General features: G+C 46.8%; 1 protein-coding gene across 1 annotated transcript in view; it reads left to right on the top strand.

Annotated features, from left to right (window-relative positions):
* Positions 1 to 22,966, top strand: part of RXRA (retinoid X receptor alpha) — a 71,035-nt gene that overhangs the window by 35,844 nt on the left and 12,225 nt on the right. Inside the window, exons 4-5 of the mRNA XM_065418718.1 lie at positions 7,114 to 7,283; positions 17,273 to 17,402. Of these exons, the coding sequence (XP_065274790.1) occupies positions 7,114 to 7,283; positions 17,273 to 17,402 (300 nt within the window). The remainder of the gene's footprint in view (positions 1 to 7,113; positions 7,284 to 17,272; positions 17,403 to 22,966) is intronic.

The following is a 22,966-nucleotide window of genomic DNA, read 5'->3' as shown; positions in this document are numbered from 1 at the left end:
GGGCTTTGGCTGACAGGACTGTTGATCCAGCCCCTGGCAGTCCAGTCTCTTGTCCATGCATGCGTCCAAGCAGGGATCCCCTGGGAAGCATCCACTGAGTCCTTGGCCTCCTTGCAACAGCAGCCGTGGTCTGGCGGTTTTTGCTTGGTGTTGCCTTCTGGCTCCTTCCTTTGACCCTGCCTTCCATTGCTGTTTGTTCATTCTTTGCGTTGATATCTGGTTTCTGTGGCCCCTCCCTCACTTGAGGGGGCGGGCCTTTTGTTCTGGTAGACTCCGCCCACCAAGCCCAGTCATCAAATAGGCCGGCACCTTGCATCTCAGGGGCGTAGGCTCTGCTCTACTCAGAACACCACTCAAGGAGCTGCTGAGTACTTTCTGCTCTGTCATCTCCCTGCTGTGAGCTATGTGCAGCAGACACCCCAAGCATGTTCTCAACACTAGTTAAAAATGCATCGGTGAGAGGAAAACAGCAACACCCCTGGCATGTCTGCAGATAGCAGCCCATTGCCTGGTCTCCTCCGGACATTCAGAACAGTGATGGTATGAAGAGTCTCCTTTGGGTCACTGGGGCACTAGTGCCTGGGTTTAATCAGCTCCGTTCCCTTCACACGGCGGACAAATCTCTTTTGATTGGTTCTGGTTTTTTTTGCTGGCAACGCTGACCTAAAAAAAATGGACCTTGCGGCATTTCTAACAAGCGTCCTTAACTGATTTCCGTCCTTGGGGCTCGGGAGTATCACTTGCTAACACGTGCCCATACAGGCCACGTGGGTCTTTAACATCCAGTGCTGAATCAATAGGGAATAGCTCTCCAGTCGATAACACAGCCTGGGAGGATGAGCTAATTATTCCCTGCGCAGCTATGACAGAGCGGTCCGGTCGCCGCTTCGTAGCTCAGCGCACATCTGCCTTTCGCCCATGGTGGGGCACTGCAAGGTTCCAGAGCTGTGGGACTGCTCCTTAGAAGCATGCCCTGAGCCCAGCACAGAGCCTGAGGGGCCAGGCAGTGCTGCAGGATGGGGGAAAGTGAGAGGAAGTGCCCCACTCACTTGCAGGGTAAGGAGTGACTGCAGCGTCTGCTGCAGCTCTGAAGCCAACGATGTGGGGGAGAGCATGGGCAGAGTTGCACGGCAGCAGATCCCACCACCAACTATGCCCTGCCCCCTGCAACAACTGCATGCTGCCATACAAGGCAGGGGCTTGCAGGGAGCATTGTTCTGTGCCACGCACTGCTCCTCTCTGCTGGAGAACTGCACAGATTCTGCTAGAATGGGGCCTTTTGTGGCCACCGGGATGGGGCTGGAATGGTTGTTAAGGGACTGTCCAATTTGAGCTTCAGCCCTCTGCTGCGGCTGCTGCCAGTGTCTCTGTGAAGTCCTGATGGTTTGAGGCCTTACAAGAAAGTTGGTTTCCCAATCTGGGGAACAGGAGCAGCTTCTGCTGCAGAGATCCCTCCTCTGGAAGTGTGAGGCTGTGAAACTAACAGCTGCAGATGGTGCATAGAACTGGGGGGGAGGTACATGTGCTGTGATTTGATTGTCTCGTTTTTCTGAGTGCCCCGGCGATGGGCGCGAATGTGCACGTGGAGGGGAGAACCCAGGCCATGTAGCAATCTGGTTACGAGTAAAACCTTGCCTGGTGTTTAGGATAGCGCGGTTCTGGATTCATTCCATCCGCCCCTCAGGGGTGCAACGTGCAGGAGATGTGAAATCCAGCACGGACACACAATCTCAAACCTTTCCAGAGCAATCACTGCTTTCGCAGGCATCTTTGGAAACCATTCAAGCTCCAACCCCCACTTTGTGTTTGCAGATCCCATCACTTCAGCATGTGGTGTCCCCCCGTGGGACACTTGCAGGAAAACAGGGGGGTAAATTCACTGATATGTTCCATCTGCTTCACACTGCTCCGCTGACGGGACCCAACTGCAAACTCGGCTTTAGCAGCTGATGAAACCAAGTTGACAGCTGTTTTGCCTCACTTGAATATACCAGTGAAGGTGGCCTCAAATCTCCCTTTCTAAAGAGCTCACCTGCTGCCCTGGCCTAGTCCTGTACGATCTGGCCTCCCCCAGCACTAGTGCTCTGTCTAGTCTCCTGAGTGACCTCCCTTAGTGAGTTACCCCCTTCCTGAAGTGCCCCCACATCAGAATATTTTCCTGAATGTCTACGATAAGTTTTCACTTTCCTAGTTTCAGGCCCATTACTTCCTTGTTAAATCATCTCATCCCCCTATTCTTGTATGTTACTGCCTCCTCTCCCCGCATGTTCAGCATGTATCAAACCCGTGGCATCACGGTTCTGCATTCTGTGGCCCATCAGAATTCATGGTGACAATGGGGAGAGAAATCTCCTATAAATCCAAACATTTACCCAAAGACTTGTTTCTCAATTGCCTAGTAACATAGACAATGCTAATGGCTAAAAAACAACGTGAATCCAGATGCTTGTTATTCCAGCCCTGGGCTTCTCTTGAGTAGAGACTGTTAATTGGGCAGAACTTTCTGATATGGGTATGAATCCACTAAAGACTGGAATGAGACCATTGTGCTAGTTTTCCTTTGTGACTTCATCCAGATGTGCACCCACATATGTGATGCCTTTCGTCCTCGCTGGGGAGGGAGGTCGAATTCAGTGATGATGGAAAATTGTAGCTATCGCTTTTCATTCTTGTCAGACCTTTCATTTTCACATGGTTGGTAAGAGGAGCGGATGGAAGGATGAGCTTAGAAGCGGTGAGGTGTGTGTGTGTGTGAAGCTGTGGTTGGAAAGGAGAGAGGAGGATGTACCCATGTCAGAAGAGGTGGGGAGAAACCATACTCTGATATTGGGGAACTCCCCCTCTTTAAAACAGACCATGAAACAGATTATGCTACCCCGTCACGCCTTGCGACCATGGAAGCTCTGAACCGGCAAGTCAGCAAGCTTCCTCACTGGGAATTTACTGCGGGGTTTCTGTTTTCGTTTTGGACCTGGGGCATTTGATGACAACGTGCTACCTGCTTCTGCTAACCAGGTGTCATTGTCTTGACCTGCCGGGCTGGAGCAAGTCTGCCTCAAGGGTTTAGACTTGGGTTGAGCAGAATTGAGAGTTGGCTTTCCACCAGCCACAAGCACAGACTGCCTGTGGAACAAACTTTTTGGTGTACTGCTTTTCAGCAGTGATCAGTAATAATAACAATACTTATATATTCTCTCTCTCTGGCTTCTCTGTGTCTGTTCCATCTGTTGTCTATCACTTATATCATCAGCCAGATTCACTTTCGTCACTAGTGAAACCTGTTCAGGTGTCTCCCTGTCCCATCATGTTCTGTAAGATCTGCTCTCTCCATACCCACCTACAGCTTCTCATACCTGAGGGCATTTCAGTGGGTTTCCTTTGGGTCAGGATTCATAGAGCTAAGGTCAGAAGGGACCATTGTGATCATCCAGTCAGACCTCTTGAGGTCACAGAATGTCACCCTGTGACTCTTTCATTGGGTCCAATAACCTGTGGTTGAACCAGTGTGTTTATTTAGAATGACTTCCAGTCGATGTAAAAACTCCTGATGAGGGAGAATTTAGCCTGTTCCCTTGGTAATTGTTACTTTCATAGCAAGGACTTGTTGTCTGCACTCTTTCTTCGGAACTTGCTGCTATTGTATATTAGATCTTTGGAGCTTAAGTCATTGTTAAAATCCCATTTGCTCAGGGCTGCCTCTGTCGTAAGTTTTTAAATTGGGTTTTTGGCTTGCTCAGCGTCATTTGTAGCCAATTTGTCTCCCGTAACATGCCCAAAGGAGTTCCAGTGAAGGGGGCCGCATCTGTGAGATTGAATGAAAGGTTGACATTATGAGCAATAAAGTTCTAGGCTTATGACAGTTGAGAGAGAGAAAGAGAGAGAGAGAGAGAGAGAGGCACCTCCGTCCCCCAGTAACAGGGAGATTAAGGGTCTAATGTCAGCCTATAAAAGGAATCAGACCAGGGCCAGATCCTAGGCTGATGTAAGATCAATTGGATCTATGCTGCTTTACCACAGCAGAATATCAGGTTCTGACTCCCCACTTAGCAGATGTTGCATTGTGCCTTTAGAGATGTAGCAAACACAGTAAAAAACTTTAGATCAGTTTGCAAAACTAAGTACTTATTTTTACATAGCACCTTTTAGCTCAAAGGATCCCAAAGCACTTTAGAGACTATAGAGCTATGTAGTGACATATATATCTATGTACAAGAATCACTTTACCCTCCACAGAGGTGCATCCACCTCTGGGGTGGAATGTGATTGCTGTTTAACAGCAGAGTAACAACACTACACTACAGTTTAAGACAGGAGGCTAACGATAAAATTGAAAAGCATTTGCATGATCTAGACATAGAGGATGAGTTTAAGACTAACACGATTGCCATATTCTATTGTGTAATCTTTTAGCATGTGTTTGAATTTCCCATATTTTTTGTTATTTTATGTTTGCACGTGGCATGGAGCCAGTTTACCTGATAATCTGATTTAAAAGCTTTATTGTGTTACGTACTGTGCTGATTTCAATGGAACAATCTCTGTGTCCTGTTACTTCCCATTAGCTCACATAATCAGCTTCACATCCAGCAAAGAGATAATGGATTAGGATAGCTGCTAATAGTGTTTTCTCTGCATTACTGAGCTTCTTTCAATACTGAGCAAAGAACTGGGTGAAATGATGGTTGTTTTTCATGGCAAGCAATGGACGCTCCATGGCTGGAGTCGTTCTGGACTAGAATGGGCTAGAATGTACTGCAGGAAACAATTCTGTACTAGGGAGTGGATGAATGAGATGACTCATTGGCTCTTTTCCATTTCTAAAGCTTGATTTTGTATTTGGAAAGATCAGCTAATGCAATTAGCTACATAATGTGCTGCTTTCCTAGGTTATTGCCATTAAAACGGTGTGTGCTACATTTAAATGGAGACTGGCATGAATGATAATAATCAATAATAACCCACGTATACAGTGTTTTTCCTCTTCAGAGCACTTTTTTAAACTTTAGCTAAGTCATGGTCCTGACATCCTTGTGAGATAGGTAAGATTATCCTCATGGCATAGATTTGGGGAACTGAGGCAGAAAGGTTAAGTGATAAGCCCTTGGTCCCAGAGGGAATCAGTATCAGAGTAAGAACCAGAGCACAGGAGGATCCTGTCTCCCAGATCTGAATGTAGACGCCTAGGCCAAGGGAAGAAGCATCTTTCAGTAAAGTATGTGGCATCTTATGTTATCCTGGAAAATTAACATGTTATGTACCAAGAGAGGTGGGGGGGAGCCAGCTTTCTGGAGACAGAGAATATGGGACTGGCCCGATACCTCCAGGCAGCAAACTGGGAATGCGTATTGCAGTTATGTCCTCCGTCTCCACATACTGGTAGACAGTGCCACGTGGCTGGCAGTGTTACTGCCTCAGAGGGGAGGAAGGGTGGGCACGCTCTGCATTCCCTAGGAATCCTCTTGCAAAAGGCCTTTCTTTCTTGATCTGTGGGAGGTCTGGTGGCTGCTCGGGGACTTTCCTGCTGGCGTCTTGGGATGACAGCCAGGTAGGGAGGACTGGACAACAAGGGTTTTTGCAGTGGCTTTTCCCATATAATTAAAGGGTTTGCTTTCCAGATCTGTTGCGTTCCCTGGATGTGGTGTGAACAGCTCGGGAGGCATTCCCTTTCCTCAGTGTGTGTGTGTGTGACTCAAGGCTGGACAGTGCACTGTAAGGTTCTGATCAGCCAGCTTTTAATCTTCAGTTCTTGCCTGGTTTCTTTCCCCCTCCAAATGTCACAAGGGAGGGATGGGTTTTTTTTGCCCTTCTATCCTTTTTTAAATATTGGTGACACATTGTCGCTTCTAATGCCAGGTTCTAAAGGGACAAGGATGGTCAAAGTAGAGCAGACACATGACAAGATGGGGATGGAATTCAGGTGAGACTGGGCCAAGCTGGATGGGTGGGAGGGTTTCGTAGGCTGAGTGTTTTGCTTGTCTTAACACGTGACATCAAAGCCCTTGACATCATGGAAAGGACTCAGGTGCAGAAAGAAACTCCCTTTCAGTGTAGAGGGAGCGAATCTTCAAAGACACAAGTGAGGAGAAGGACTGTCTTGAGGTGAAGGCACAAGTGCTGGGATTCAGGAGACTGGGGGCTCAGTTCCTAGTTCTGCCACTGACTTCCCATGTAGCCTTGGGAAAGTCACTTTCTCTTTCCCTGACTCAGTGCCCTGGCAGTAAAATGGGAATAATAATGCTTCCTTTGTGTGTCAGTCTTGTCTATTTAGATGCTCAGCACTATGGGCAGGGGTTGTCTCTTCCTTGCTGCACATACAGCATCTAGCATGACTGGGTCCTGATCTCAGCTGAGACCTCTAGGTGGTACTGTAATAATAATAATGGCCTTTTGGCAGCCATCAAAGTCAGTGGAAATCAAGCAGCTGAAAAACCCTGCATGACCTCTTTGGAAATTCACCCTGGACAGCCTCCAGAAATGGTTGGGCTATCCGGACTCACGCTTTAAAAGAATTATTTTCTTTCTTTTCTTTGGGATTCCTCCATCCTGCCACTTAGCAGCCCCCTTTTCTCTCCCTATCCCAGCACTGATCCATTCCCTTCAGCTGCATCACCTGTGTCCGGCTCCCTCCTTAGCTCTTTACTGCAAGTTCCTTAACCTTTTAGAGTTTCTTTCCAAGAGAGGGGTTCTTTGCAGCTGCCCAAACTCTGGTCAAGGACAAATTTTTGTGGGAGGGGAAGAGGGGGCTCTGGAGAAATCTCTTTAGGTTCTGCTCCCAAACTTGTTTGCAGAGATGCACATGCCCAGTCTAGCTCTTTTCTTGGGCCAAGAGAACTGTACGGCGACTCGTCTCACAACTAATGCTTGCTTTGTTCCTCAGTTGGGTTCCAGAGGCCTGAGTCCCCACTGGCCATGCCAGTGAAAGGGTTAAGTCAAAGAGAACCCGGGCTTCCTACATGACAGCAGATGCTGATGCTACCATAGGTCAATATTCCTTTCGATTTTGAAGCCTAGTGATCCTCACAGCTCCCCAAATCTCAGTGTTTTAATTCCCCATCCCAGCGCTGAGAACCATAGACTTACGGTGCCTCCCTTCTTCCCTGTTTGTGTCTGCAGCTGTGCAGGAGGAGAGGCAGCGAGGGAAGGACCGAAACGAGAACGAGGTGGAGTCGACAAGTAGCGCCAATGAGGACATGCCCGTGGAGAAGATCCTGGAAGCCGAACTCGCAGTGGAGCCAAAGACAGAGACGTACATCGAGGCAAATATGGGCTTGACTCCTAGCTCGGTAAGGATGCCTGCCCCTTTCCCATGTGCGCTAACACCATCCCGTTTGTGGGAATGCAATGGAGTGAATAGGTGGTAAGGCCTTGAATGCTGTCACTCCATGACTATGCAGACAAGCATGGTTAAGGGGAAGGGGGGCCCTTGGGATCTCAGGAAAGCTGAGTTCTAGTCCCATCTCTGCCACACCCCGTGTGACCTTGGATAAAATGTTTGATTGCCCTGTGCCTCAGTTTCCCCATCTATAAAATGGGAATAACACTTCCCTTCCTCCTAGAGGTGTAGTGAAGATAAAACAATTGCACGTCTGGGAGGTGCTCAGGTGCTAGTGATGAGGTGCAGTTGGGAGGGTGCATAGAAATTATCTGTATTGTGGGAACACAGCCTGTTATGCTGGACACTATATAAACAGTGGAGTAAAAGCCTTGCCTTGAAAAACTTGCAATCAACTTAAGCCATTATCACTAAAATGCAAAAGTATTACAGCGGGAAAACTGAGCTGTAGGTTTTTAAATACCACAAATTTGAGAATTGTTTGGATCCATTATAAAATATATATATCTGGATGAGGGTTTGGACTTCAAACCCACTCAGTGTTCTGAAGTGTTTGGATCCAGAGTTGTGGTTCAGCCCCTTTTAAGGGTTTGGACTCTAGTAGAATCCTTTTTAAACAGCAGATGCTGCATAAATAACCCACAGGTGGCCCCACCACTCCCATTAAAGAGCCCTGTTTTGTAAAGAGCATTTTTTTTTCCATTTAGGTGGCTGTTCTCAGCTATAACAACTCTGGCCTTATAGTCTATGAACTCCTGCTCCTCTGAGAATAGCTGCCACATTAGGGGAGGTCACTACCCAGTTTGAGCAAATTTATAATGCATGAGGCTCAGTGGGTGCGGCTAGTGACTCCACCCCAAAACCCTCCCCTTGGTTCTAACCAGCGGAACACTGGGATGCTGGAGGACTGGGAAGTCTCTTAAGTAGAAACAACTGGTTGGGGGGGGAGGGGAGAAATAATTGTTGTCATTTAAAATGGGAGCACCTAGCCTGAATGGGTTTTTCCTTGGGGGAGGGGATAAGGGCCTTATAAAGTCCAAAGTCCAATTCACAGTCTTGCTGGTAGTGGGGTGGGATGTATAGATTTCTTATGTCTCGATGCAGCAAAGCTCACAGGGTGATTTCTGATTATTAGTATTTAACCTGAGTGACAAATTAGAGATATTTGCTATAATACATTGTAGTTATGTTACTCCCAATGCCAAACATTCAAAAGTTATATATCAGGCCCCCAAAATCATATGATTTTTTTAAAGTAAACTAATAAATGTGGGTTTTTTTATTTCTTGAGCCTTTGAAGTAAACTTGGGTCACACATTTCCAGCTTTTCTCTGTAATTATCAGGGCTACAAACTTGTGTGCTGTTTTAAATGAAAGCTGAGCTTTTCATGTACTAACATGACTCCAGCATCTGGAGCATTAAGAACCACATCAAGTATTGTGAGGCTTGTGGTGAAATCATGAGAGCTGGCAACACTGAGAGTTATGTTTATGTACTGTGTGGTGTTAATCATTTTGCCTAATCTTGTTAAGGATTTGAGAGTTTGATTCTGACTCCAGTGACACTGGGCTCATGCACCACTTAAGAGAATAAAATACTGCAGGATCAAATAGGGTAGAGGGTGAAAGCTCAGAAAGCAGCTAAGAGTGGGGGCGGGGGAGAAGGGCAGAGATTATAAGAAAAAATATAGTAATATATGCATACATTGTATATAAACCATCTACTTGAGCCAGTCTAGCAATGTTCTTCTGTTTCCTAATAGAGAACACAGGCTGCCCTTTAGCTGGGGAAACATGTTTAGTTTTTTGATTTTTAATTAATTTCTCCTCTTGGGGAAGAGAGTCCAAGTTTAAACTGTCAAAAAAACAAAGATTCATGACCTCCTGCTAGTGGTGCACACCCAGACTAAGTGGGGTAGGTTTGGAAAACTTCACACTCACTGAGCTTGGCCTGCCGCCGATCCTGGCACAGCTGAATGCAGTAAAGAGCCACCAGCTCTCAGCGTTGAAATGAATACCTTCTGCGCCACTGGTGGTTTGAGGCTCACTATGCTCAGATCGAATAGATGGCGAGATACAGAGTCTTCTAATCAACTTGCACCATGTCTGCTATACTGCTACAAACTAGCTGAGAATTCCTTCAGGTCTTGTAAGGCAGAGCCAAGCATAGTAAGGGAGACGTTTGCAGAATGTGTATGATCTTCCACTAAGAAAGTCTTTTGTCATTGCACATGTTCTCCCCCATGCCTTCCTCATTGTCTTCTGTAACCGGAAATCCACACTGATGAAGTAGATTTTTACCCCAGATTTAATTGCACCATTTCTCCCAGATCCTTTTCCATTCCTAAAGCCTCTTCCTTCAAGAGGTGGTGCTGGGTGGTGGCAAAAATCTCTGCTCATCTCTCGGCCCAGAGGTACCTCTGCTTTTAATTGTAAGAAGCGCGGGGAGCATGTCCTAAGTCAAAGTTATTTTGGTTCACTCCAAGCCATGCTAATCTGTCTAGAGCACTCAGCAAGATGCCATCTCTCCGCTCTAAACTTTGAGTTGCCCTCATAGTTTATTGTTCCTAGCTCTTCTAGACAAGGAACTGTGCCCGTTTTATTTGTGTGAGAAGCCCCAAGCACTCCTATGATGTTTCGTGACATTCAGTAGTGCCTGAGCTCTTTGCACCAGCACTACAATGGGACGGCGATAATATGTTGTAGTAGCTTATTGTTCTGTAGCATTTTCCCAGTGACCCCGATACTCTTTACTGGATATCTATGAGAATCCTGAAAAAATGCAGCCACTTCTGGGGTGGGGTATGGCGGCTCTTTCACAGCGCACAGTAACACTACAAAACGACAAGAACTGAGCATAGGATTGGGAAGAGGGAATGCCCTGTCTGGTGGCACCTCAGAAAATCACAAATGAAGCTACCAGCATATGAGCTGCTGTGTGCGCTGCTGACTTGTATCGGATAGCTCAGTGATGCACCAAACACGGAGATCAGTTGTACCCACCCAGGTGCTGGATGCCAGGCTTCCGTTCCTGTTCTAAATAAACAGCAGAGCATCTCCATCCCCATCAAGCAGTCGGGGCTTCCCCGCAGGGAGGAGCTGGTGATCTGTGCCTCAGTTAATGACGGTGCCTCTGATACTAGACGGCTGTGTTGGCGATCAGGATTAGAAATACCTCAGGGGGAGTTGTCGCCGGAGTTGCGCCGACTTGAAAACAAACCCCAGAGAGGGAGCTAAAATAAATGGCTTCATCTGGCACTGTCTCTCTCCTAGCCTCTTGTAGCAAATTGAAAGCTGGTTCCTGCATAATTCAGCACACATTACAGTGAACAAGGATGTGTGCTGCATCTCAATAGAGGCGGGAGGCTTGTTGAAATGTCCTGTTATTGTCAAGCGGCTTCTGTCAATGATGTGACATTTGTAGCAGGTTTAGCAGATGTATGAGATCAGTGGCTAAGCAGTGAGGAGGCTACAGGGTGGATAGAGAGGAGAGTCTGTTTTCCCCCGGGAGAGCTGTTGTGATGGAAAGGCAGACAAATTCAGTACCTAATAGATACAGCGTAAAATACAAGCTGGTTCCCGTTAGCCCAGTGCGTTGGGTCCTTGTGTTGAAGCCCCCACACCTTGGTGCATCTGCTCCCAGCACTGCCGCATGGAATTCTCTGGGAGGATGGAACCAGCTGTGATTCCAGGGACTTTCTTTCAGGCCTTGTATGAACTAACCCCCTCCTACAGCCTCCCTGCCTATAACCAGATCCTTCCCACCGTAGACCCATTGGGCTACAGTGGCGTGCCTGCAATCCTTGCTCAGGCTGTGGCAATCCTCTCCCCGGGTCTGTGAGGTTCTGTAATCTCCGGGAAATGCCCAATCCTATGTAGACCAGGAAATCTAGGAGGGGGGGGACCTCAGCATCGCTCTCCAAGCAGACAGCAGGGGAGGAGAATAAGGGAATTAGCTCCATGCATGACCCACCAGCACCAGAGCCCAAACGATCCATTCTGAGGCAACTGTGAGTGGCTCAGACTGAATGTGGGCACACAAGTGAGACCCATGGTAGAGCAGGGCTCTGTGTAGGCTGTGAAGAGGTCTAAGGCCTCAACTGGCAGAGGCATGTTGGGGAGAGGCCACCCTGGGTTTCCCAGGGATTGAGAGGGAAATCAGAACAGGTGTGGCCTGTCTCCGCTGAGCTGGCCCAGACCATTGTTGGAGCTGAACGTTGGTTGCAGGGGAGATACTGCAGCAGTTCTGAGCCCGCTGGGTGGCAGGAGACAGTGGGATGGAGGAGGGGAATACTAGCTGTAACAAACACTACCTTGATCTGAGCCACCTGTCCCATGTTCCTCTTGCCTCTCCCGAGTGGAAGGGCTCTAACGCTGCAGTGACCGAGAAGAGACCTGCCCACGAAAATGCTCAGACCTGTCCGTTGCACACAAGCTCTGAGAGTTGGGGTTTAAACGGCCGCCCTTAAAACACCTGCTCGGAGAGCGATCGCACCCAAGGGCGGTTATTTAGTGATGGTGGGTAGCTGCTAATCGTGACGCTGAGCAGTTTTTGTCATTTCACACGGCTCCCGGTTTTAAACGGTCTCGGTTTCCCGTGGCACGAATTGCAAAACCCTCCCGTGACACTGAGCAGCATGGGGATACGTTCATCATGGGGCTTCTCTTGAGGTCTGCACCCAGAGCACCTTCATGCCGGGTGTTCTTGTGAGCAGCGCTCTGTCCCAGCTGTAGGGAGCTGATCACCTCCTGCAGCTTGGCGATTCAAGGTCTCTCTACTGACTCCTATAACTCAGCAGCACGAAAAGGAGGAATTCTATCTCTCCACTGCTATCCCCTTGTGTCACTGCCCTTCCATGCCTATCAGCTGACAACCCTGTGCCTAGGGCTTCTGCAGTCTAAGTCTCTCCTCGGACGGCCCCCGGGCACTGAAGGGGAAAGCTTGTAACTGTGATGGGCCTTATCCCCAGTAGCTCTTATTTGGCATTTGAAGGGAAGGTTTTGAGTGATCGTTTTCTGGAAGATGCTTCCAAGTTCCTCTTTCTCCAGCAGGATCAGGAAAGGTCCTTTAATTCTGTCATGCGCTGGTGCTTTGCCCTTACCGTTTACTGCAAGGCCTGGGAATTGCTTGCCAGGAACGAGGAAGATTTCCAAAGACTCTAAGTGGCTTGCTTTTTGGAGGCGGGCCGGGCTGCTATAACCGTAGCTGCTTCTCATGCTGCAGTGATTAAAATGAGGCCAGTAAATGCCATAGATGTTCCCGGAACAGCGATCGGAGGTATAATTAAAGCACGTTGGATGGATTATCAGTCTGTGACAGGCCTATGTCTTCTCTCTGCCGCCTGTAGCATGCGCTGGGCAGAATCTTGGCCTTGCTGACACTTGCTGTTGTCTCCCAGGGCCTGATCCCTCCAGCAGTGGCCCCCTCTGAGGAATTTTAAGCAGAGCCCTGAACTCTGAGTGCAAACCGCACTGCTTTTAAAGAATCACCAACGCCATGTCAAGGCAGCGAGGCCTCGCCGGTAACTCAGTCGCTACTCTGTTTGGGAGGCCTTTTACTTATGGATCCCGGTAACCTACTCAAAAGCAAAGCAAAATGCAATGGCCTTTGCTGTGGTATGGAATTCTGGTAGAATACCAGTTTTAATGCATGCCCCAGTGTAGGCAAACTAATGCCCAGTGGTCCCCCATCAGGCCATGGCTGGTGCCTTTTTAGAGCAGATACAGAGTCTCCTATCAGAGTGTGCCCCTGTTAACTCTACCAGGCTCTACTCCTCCTGCAGTAGTTAACTCTACTCCTGGGTTCTATTCCTAATTCCGCTCCTGTCTCGCTGAGTGAGCAAGTCCCCAAGGTCCAGATTTTCATTCTGGGGATGCTTCAATTTTTGGGTGCCCAGCTTGAAACATCTTTTTTTTTTTTTAATTATTCTCAAACGGAACACCCCAAATCTGTGGCCATTTTTGAAAATTGTAGCCGCTGGCCTCTCCTCTGAGTCTCCCACCAGTGAAACAAGGGTGGGTTGTAAGGCTGGAAGTCGTTGATGTGAGTATAACACTTGGGGACCTCAGGCGAATTGCTCGTATCACTGTCCCTGCTCGCCTCAGTCTGCAGACGGTTCTGAATGCGGCAGACCCTGAATTCAGCATTACCAAGGGAGAAGGAATCAGAAGGTGCCAGCTCCTGCACCAGGCTTGGCATAACCATGTCGGGGCTGTAGAGGGTAATCTGAATGTCTCCTGACCTCCCCTCCCAATCCTTGTAAGACCCAGCAGTCCCTCTTTTCAGACTGGCATCTCCAAGGCAGAGTGACAACCCTGCAGGATCCTTCGCAGGACAGCACTTCTAGCCTAGGAAATAGTGCCCTGATAGCTGGGTTCTCTCACGTCCTTTGCCTCGAGAGGAGCAAGAAGGGGGAAAACTCCTAAGCAGAGATTTCCAGCATCTTAGAGAGGGCATTATAACCAACTCCGCGCCCCCAGCCCTCTCTGCAGGCAGCCGGTGAAGACACTTTGGAGCCTGATCTTGGAGCACTTGCCACGTGCTTGTTATTTTTAAGTACTGAGGATTTGAGCTCTTGGCTACCTAGGCAAAAAGTTAATGTTTCCTTTTATGTGGCTGGAGAATAACCTAGGCAGGCACTTTGAGTAGCAGCACAGAGGTATCTTTAAAGAGGTTAAGAACAAGGAGTCTAGGTGGCAGAGAACGGGGGCTTTCTCAGAGCCATATTATGGAATGGGGAGGGGAAGGGGGGATATTTTTCAACATTTCAATCTTAGCTCCTTCAAAAATAGGATTTTCTCTGCTTTTCATCCAGCATTTGAATGTTTAATGTGGTTTCTGGGTAAAATACAGTCAATGTGAAAACAAAAGGGAAGTATTTGGGTTAGTAACCTCAGAACCTCATTTTTATTTTATTTATTTTTACAACACTTTCCTTCCCCTGGTTTCCCTTGCAGTGTCTTTACTTTCCCTTTCCAGACTCGTTCACTGGTCTCTGGAGTAGCCACTTGTCTCCCACACTGCCCACCGTTCCACCTCCTTGAGCGCCCTGTTTTAGGTCAACAATTCCCGTCTTATCCACTGTGTGGTCTTTAAAACACCATCGTTCCCTTCTTAACAATCGTTCCCTTCCTGTCCCTGTCTGCCAGAATGTCCAGGGAAATACCACAGTGACGACAGGATATGTTACATCCTCCCTCACCGGTCTTTGGTCCCCTTACAATCATGGGCCAGGTCCTTCACTCCCCAGACGAAGCTTCTCGTGGACATTCAGGATTGCTGTCCACGTGTGATCACTGTTACTCCCTCTGTCAGTGGTAAAAACAGGGCACCAGTTGTCGGATATCCAGTGTGAGCTGTATATTCGTATAGTGAAATCGGTGCAAGAGACTAACTACACCTGTGTTACATTTCTGCTCTACCTTCATTAATAGGCCTTCTCTATTATTCAGCTACATCACCGTGTGTACAACTATGTCAGTCATACACACAGCTTACATACACTTCTGTCCATTGACAGTGCCCTTGGTGCCGGGTACAAGCCCCAGAGGAAGACATCCCTGCTCCAAGGAGCTTATAGTTGAAGGGCTACATCTGGCCACCGTCACTCGTACTGGTCTGGATGCAATCCCCTTGCTCACATTGAGTAGAACCTTGCTCCATAAATAACCCCATTGATTTTGGTGGGACTAATCGTGGTAGAAGTTACTTGTCAGCATGAATAAATGGATCTACCGAGTAGTGCCACCGAGTAGTGGTTTAATTTTCAAACAGGACTTGTTTCATAGTTTTAGAGAGTTTAAGGCCAGAAGGGACCATTAGATCCTCTAATCTGGCCTCCTGTGTAGCACCCAGTTACCCCTCTATTGAGCCCAAAGACTTTAGTTAGACCAATGCAATGCATCCTCAGGAGACTGAACTGTGCGCCACAGGCAGAGAACAGGAGACACCAAGGTGCCCCCAAGCCCTGAGGAATTAAGTGAGACATGCCCAGATGACCAGCAGGCAATTCACACCGCACGCTGCAGAGGAAGGTGAAACGCCCCACAGTCCCAGCCCATCTGAACTAGGGAGGGAATTTTTCCCTGATCCCAAATCTGGCCATTAGCATGACGGTGAGCATGTGAGCAAGACACGGCAGCCAGGCACCTAGAAAGAGGATTTTCTGTACCGTCTCAGAGCACTGGGCCACCTAGCTGGGGTCCCACCTCCAGCTGTGGCCAATCTCTGATGCTTCAGAGAAAGGTGGGAAAAAAACATCACCAGCAAACGTCTGGCCAGATGTGAATCAGGGGGAAATTTTCCTTCCTGATCCCTGCATGCGGTTAGTAAGGGTGGCAGAATCTGTCACTAAACAGAAAGCCAGCACCATAGTATGTCCTATTTATAGGCTTCACCAGAATAGTACGATTTTCCCATGAGATCCAAAGGTAATATAATTACCCATTCTCTGGTTTTGTACACGCTGTTTTAAGGACATCGAGGGACACAGTTATGCTTAATAAAAGGTGCGGCCTCTAAATGGAGCCGTACGGTGCAGTGTATGTATAGACAGACTTATAGATATAAATTTATAGAGGTATGGTAGTGTGCGGGTGTATATAGATAGACATATACGTTCAGAGATGTAAAATAAATAGTCGATGACTTATTTTTTTTTCTTACTTTTTCCAGAGGGTTGGATAGTCTCATCCGATTTGTAATCACAATCCCACTTGAGCTGTTAGCAGTTCCTCTAAACAGGGATTTGGTCTGTTTAGGCTGCCTGTCCAACTAACGAGCAGATGGTTTTTGTTATTGGGTAGTATTTCAAAGGGAAGGGGGTTTCTCTTGCTTTAGTGCCCCTATTGTTGTGTTTTATTGAATTATGACATTCTGACACTTGGAGAACACATGAACTGTTCCACCCCCTGCAGGAGGAATCTGGGAGAGGGGTTTTTTCTTTCCTCTTTTTGTCAGCTTGGATTGCAATGATTACGAAACCCAAGAAGCACTGGCTAGAGTCGGGTATTGAGAGGTAGCATGATCTCTCTAGTGGATAGGGCACGGTGCTGGACATCAAGACACCTACGTTCTGCTCCCGACTATGCCGCTGGCTTGCTTTGCACAAGTCACTGCGCCTTTCTCTTCCTCATCTTTCCCTCCCACCCTTTGTCTGCCTCGTCTGTGTAGACTGAGATCTCTTCAGGTCAATGCCTGTCTCTCACTCGGTATAGGTACGGCGCCTGAGATACTGGGGCCGTGATCTCCGTTGGCGCCTTGTGGTGTTACTGTAATACAGATAATACGTACGAAGATGTGAGAGGCTTTGTGAGCATCCTCCACACAGCCAACCTGAGCTTTCAGAATTTGATAGATTGCTGTAAAGGGTTCTCTTAGGCCAGCTAGCTCAGCCCCCTTTACATGACAGAGCCAGTTTGGCTGGTCTTTAGAGGCTCTGGCAATATTTGTATAGGTAAGATCTTGCCAGGTTAGCCACTCCTCCTCCTAACTTCCAGGTCTCTGTGCAATGGGATATCAGTAGTGCAGATGGAATCCACATCACTAGTGGCCAGAGATTAATCCATTAACCCTCAGTGTCAGAAGGCCTGACATTTTGTGTGTGCGCGTGGTCACCTTCCATTTTTCAACTGGCCAAAATTGTGCATTGACTGAAATTTCCTCCTTTAAAGGCAAACGCTACACTTCAACCGTTGCTACCCCCACAGGCTGGCACTGTACTGTTGTAGTGAAATCCCTAGCCGGGGCTGATACTTAGCCAGACCCACGGGCCTTAACCTTGAGTCGTTCTACTTCAGTGTAGTGATTGTGTGAGAGAGCTGATCTTGCTTCTTGGGTCCCTCAGACCGAAAGGATCCATCCCAGCTGCTTGTCTGATCCCTCCTCTTTGTCCTGCGCTACATTGTTGTGCCTCATTTTAAGTCTTCTTTTCTTTGCAGCCCAATGACCCGGTAACCAACATATGCCAAGCGGCAGATAAACAGCTCTTCACCTTGGTGGAATGGGCAAAGCGAATTCCCCATTTTTCAGAACTGCCGTTGGATGACCAGGTCATCTTACTCAGAGCAGGTAAGAGGGATATCTTAGTGAGGGGACATAGGAGGAAGATCTCAACAGGGCTGGTTGGTGTAGGTGGGATGCTCTGCCGAGGACGAATGTTATATTTATAGTTAGTACACTACAACCTGAAGGCTACTAGTCACGTCTGCCTTTTAGTCGCTGATAATTTATTTGCCAAGAAGGATTTTAAAAGCCCTAAGAAACACGTCACTGGACCTGCTCCAAAGTGTAGAGCCCGCTTCCAGTCAGCCCGAGAATCACTCCGGTTCATCTTTTCTGAGAGGCAAGCGTATCAGAAGTTGGATGGGTTGCTGAAATCTGAAGGAATCATGTAATATCTTCCTCTCACACAGAGACTTGAAAGAGAACTGGATTTGGGGCTTTGCCAGATTTCGCAAAAATAAAATGTGTGATCAAAATTAAAAACAGAAATGCGGGGGAGAATCACCCGTCCTTTCCCACCCACAAAGATAAAAATACAATTCTCCAGGCTCATTCTGAAGTGCCTGTCTCTGCAGAGGAACTACTGGGGGCGGGCTAAAAGCAGTGAGCTGTTAAAAAATACCTTCTCCTCCTGTGCAGATTTCAGACCAAATGCTGGAAGGTATGCACAGAAAATAGAAGGGGTGAGAATCCAAAGCTAAAACTTGACAGGCGCGGGTTTGGGCATGAAACTGTTTGCATAGCTCTGATTGTCAGATAAGGTAAATATAGCCGATTAAAAAGGTTTTGGCTTGTCATCACAGAATATTTTGCCTGCATATTCAAAGTGGATGGATACATTATCTTATTAAAATTGCCTCCAGCAAATGGCAAAGTTGATATTAAGGAAGAAATGGGGGGAAAAAATTACCCTGAAACCCAATCATAACTCATAGCTCTGTACTTCACAATGAAAAAGTGTTACTATGTAGAAAGTCAGAAATCAAGGCTCTGTTTGGTGCACGGGTGAGTTAGAGCACTGCATGAGCTGTTGTTAATGGTTAAGGCACTGGAGATCTGGGTTCAGTTTCTGGCTCTGTTGCAAACTTCCTGTGTGACCTTAGGCGAGTCACGTAGGCTCAGATCGTCAAAGGTATTTAGGTGCCAAATTCCCATTGAAATCAGTCTCTGTGACTCGGTTGCCCGTCTGTAAAATGGAGATAATAATACTTCCTTTATCAAAGGGGTAGCCGTGTTAGTCTGGATCTGTAAAAGCAGCAAAGAGTCTTGTGGCACCTTATAGACTAACAAACGTATAGGAGCATGAGCTTTCGTGGGTGAATACCCACATCCAAAGAAGTGGGTATTCACCCACGAAAGCTCATGCTCCTATACGTCTGTTAGTCTATAAGGTGCCACAGGACTCTTTGCTGCTAATACTTCCTTTGTTTGCCTTGCCTACTTACATTGTAAATTGCCTAAGGCAAGGCCTGTCTTACTTTGCGTATGTACAGCGCCAAGCACAATGGGTCCCCCATCTCGACTGGGGTTTCTAGGTGCTACTGGGTACATATTATAATAATACTAATAGCATCCAGGAGATGCCAATTCCTCATTCTGCACAGAAAGTGCAGCAGACGAAAAAAAGAAGCAGAATGCAATGCATTAGGTCTTTCACCTCTAAAGAGTGCTTTACACCTTGGTCAGATACGATAAGGGTCAGGATTAAGAACTTGAGAGCTGGGGACAAAAGCATTCTCAGCCAGGGGGATCCACCTAAGCACCAGACTATCAGAGAAGATTATGTGAATCCAGAGTCTGCCCGTCGTTAGGAAATGCTTCTTCAAAACTCCTTTCCACAACAGTGAGAATGACTCGCAACAAATCAGTCAACCAAAAGCAACAAGAGAGAACCCCAAGCAATTTTTACCTCCAAAAGGGAGAAGATCCAGAGACACCACAAAGTCCACGAGGAGACTTCTGTTGTTGCTATTGATTTTTACATGGCAGGTGGTTAGATGCTCTGGTGATGGATGGCAGGATAAAATCCTGAGATAAGGACCAGTGGGATGGTTTACAGAGGGGGATTTCCAGAGTTATCAGATCCCCTAATTTCCCCCCTTCCCCTTCCACTCCCCAGTTTTCTTCTTTGCAAAGCACGTTTTTCTGGAGGGAAAAGCCCACAGCATTTGCACCCCCTTCCCATTCCTGCACTGGAACAACCATAGTCTAACAAGCCAAAGTTGTGTTAGAAACAACACTGCCCAGGTTAGCGACATCTAAATATTGCTCCGTCTCAGTTATCGCATTTCGGATTTCTTACTCCTTAGGTGAAGGCCTGTTTCAAAAAATGAACAGCTATGAAATACACAGTAAAGCCAATCCATTGCACCTGTCCTAGAGGAGGTGCCCATGTACACACATCCATTTGGTGTCATTACATACATAGGAATTGCCAGATCCAAGGTACGAGTGGTCCAGCATCCTATCTCGGACAGTGGCCAGTACCAGATGTGTCAGGGGAAGCTGTAAGAACTGTGTGATAGGCAGGCGTGGAATAATCTGCTCCCGACATAGATCCTCCTCCTGCCCTCTAATAGTTAGAAATAGGCGTAAACCCAAAGCATGGGGGTTAATATCCCTTCCAAAATTTTTGTCATCATTAACTATTGTAATTCTTCATATTCTCATTATTCATATAAATAATATTACCTAGCTCTTATATAGCAGTTCTCATCCGTAGGTCTCTGAGTGATGGTCTCAGAGGGATCTCCAATCTCCTGCTAAATTCTTGGTCCAAATAATGTCTTGTGGCAATGAGTTCCACAATTTAATGACATGCCTGAAAAAATATTTCCTTTTGTCAGTTTTGAATTTCTCACCTTTTAATTTCATTGGAATTTAATTGGATTGCCACAGTAAGTCATCGGTTTCATCTGTTGGTTACAGCAGTGGTCTGGGACTCAGGACTCCTGGGTTCTATTCCCAGGTCTGCCACTCGCTATGACCTAATTATATGACCTCTGCAAGTCATATAATCTCCAGCTGACCCATCAGTAATAATACTTCCCCTAATTTTCAGGAGTGTTGTGAGGATCGGTAAATCAGTGTTTGTAAAGCGCTCGCAGGGCCTTCTATGAAAAATGCCAAAAGGTTTATTTTAAAAAAGCATCTCTAAAGCTTCCTGGTAGAAAAGTATTTGGAAAAACAATCTCTACAGAAATGGGATCTTCAAAGTGAGAACTGTATGCAAAAACCATAGAGGGAGAATGATTGAATCCAAACAAAAATCAATATTCCAAGTATTTTTAAAAAATCATGACAACAGTTCTCAGTTTTGTAAAAAATAAAATAAAATGAACAAAACCCAAATTTGAGGCCTAAATTACTTGATGTTGTCCCTGTAATTTTGTTCGTATTGCCTTTTAAGCACGAGCATGGGAATGAGCGACAGGGAGTGGATCACTTGATGATCACCTATTCATTCCCTCTGGGGCACCTGACATTGGCCACTGTCGGAAGACAGGATACTGGGCTAGATGGACCTTTGGTCTGACCCAGTATGGCTGTTCTTATGTTCAAACACTTGCATGATTCTCATTTCAGCTATAGACTGGTGTAAATCTGGAGTGACTCCTTCAAAGTTAATGGCTTGTAAGTGTGATCAGCGTCAGGTCCATTTTCTGTGAATGTTCTTAACCTACCGCCACATTTTTTTGCTGTCAATCTGTATTGACTTTCCCGGTGCAAACTCTTAATTCTCAAAGGCTGCCTTGTAAAATTTACCAGCTTCAGTGAGTCGAATTTTACAAGGGCTACTCCAACTTTATAGCACCTCAGCAATGTAGGTTCCGTCATTGCTCTGCCCTTTAGCGTTGTTTTAATGTCTCCTAACCATGTGCCCAAGAGGCTGATTCTACCGAGGAGGGCAAAGCGCCAGGACCTGGAAAAGCAGTGCCAGGAACAACTCCGACAGAGAATCAAAATCCAAGTGTCTCTATCAAGTGGGGCCTCATATAACCTCCCTAAAGTCTTTTAACTAGTGGCTTTATCTATTATTGAGTGCAGAGAGAGGCCTGCTGAGAACAGCTGCCTATGAAATATTTAAGTATTAAAATTTAGCTAAGAGCGTCGGTTGGATTCATCCATGCATCCTCTGTGGCAAAATAAATGGAACTCGCATCTTCTGAGGAGCGGGAGCTAGATGGGCCCTCAATCAGCCGTGCCATGTAATCTTTAATCATTTAAAATCCGCCCTCTTAGAACTTTCTCAAGGGGAAGAAAAACCCCAAGTTTTTAAACCTGTTTTCATGTTGTTGATTTTTCCTTTCCAAGTCTGAATTACAATTGAGATGATTGAGGTAATCTGAGGTGGTCCTGCAGCTTAGACAGTGGGCTGGCCAAAGGTCTGACAGGTTCTCTGTTTAGTATGTGTGGCACGAGGGTTTTTTAATGGGACTGAATGGCTTACTGAAACTTTTGGTGGTGCAGGTTGTTAACACACTGGCCTCTTCGCTGTCAGGTGCCTAGGTTCGCGTTACAAGTGAAATCAGCCTGGCCAGTCTTGGGTTTACTTACGGTGAGAAGAAAGCTAGTCTTGAGGAGAAGGGATGGTCTTGGGATAAAGCCACTGGGATCCAGGAGATCTGGGTTCAGATGTGATCCTAGGATATATCTGGAGAGAGATTTCCATTAGAGCTAGGGAAGTAGTAATGCCATTGTCCAAGGCACTGGTCAGACCTCATCTGGAATATGGTGTAAGTTCTGGTCGCCCGTGTTCAAGAAAGTTGAATTCAAACAGGAACAGGTTCAGAGAAGGGCCACTAGCACGATCAGGGGAATGGAGGGCTCATCTCATGAGAGGAGACTGAAAGAGCTTGGCTTGTTTAGCCTAGCAAAAAGAAGGCTGAGACGGGATCTGATTGCTTTCTATAAATACATGGTGGAAGAAGAGCTATGTAATATAAACAACAGTGTTGGCACAAGAACAAATGGGGATAAACTAGCCATGAATAAATTTACGCTGGAAATCAGAAGGTTTCAAACCATCAGAGGAGTGGGGTACTAGAGCAGCCTACAACCAAGGATAGGGAGGACAAGGACCCCAACTCACCCAAGTTTGATAAATTCATGAACAGGGTTATAACCAGCGATTGCCTGCAATAGTATGGCATTGGACTTGATGACCCAGCAGGTCCTTTCCAATCTCATGTTCCTAATTCGCAGCTCTTCCACAGACTTCTTGTCTGATGTTGGGTAAACCACATAATCTTTGTGCCTCAGTTCCCCATCTGCAAAATGGGGATAATACTACTTTATTTTCCCCCCCTTCTTTGTCTTGTCTGTTTAGATTGTAAGCTCTTTGGGGGCAGGGACTGTGTCTTAATATGTGTGTGTACAGTAGTCCGCATAAATGGATACCTCATCTGGGTTGGATCCTCTAGGTGCTAAAGACAAAGAAGTTGTAAAGTGTGGCTAATGCATATTCCCTGTTCTGGCCCCCATGTCTTGCCCTTGTTCCCTCTTGTGGTATGCAGTGTTGCAAACTCCTCTGTAGCTGCCAGATCCCTCCCTGTAGATAGTCATAGAATGTTCTCTTAATTGGGATGGAAACATTCTATGGCCATTCAGAAACAGTGGACTTTATCCCT

The sequence above is a fragment of the Emys orbicularis genome, chromosome 18 (assembly GCF_028017835.1).
Source record: "Emys orbicularis isolate rEmyOrb1 chromosome 18, rEmyOrb1.hap1, whole genome shotgun sequence".
NCBI classification, from domain to species: Eukaryota; Metazoa; Chordata; order Testudines; family Emydidae; genus Emys; species Emys orbicularis.
Note: the sequence above shows the minus strand (reverse complement) of the source record. Positions and strands in the feature narration are given on the sequence as shown.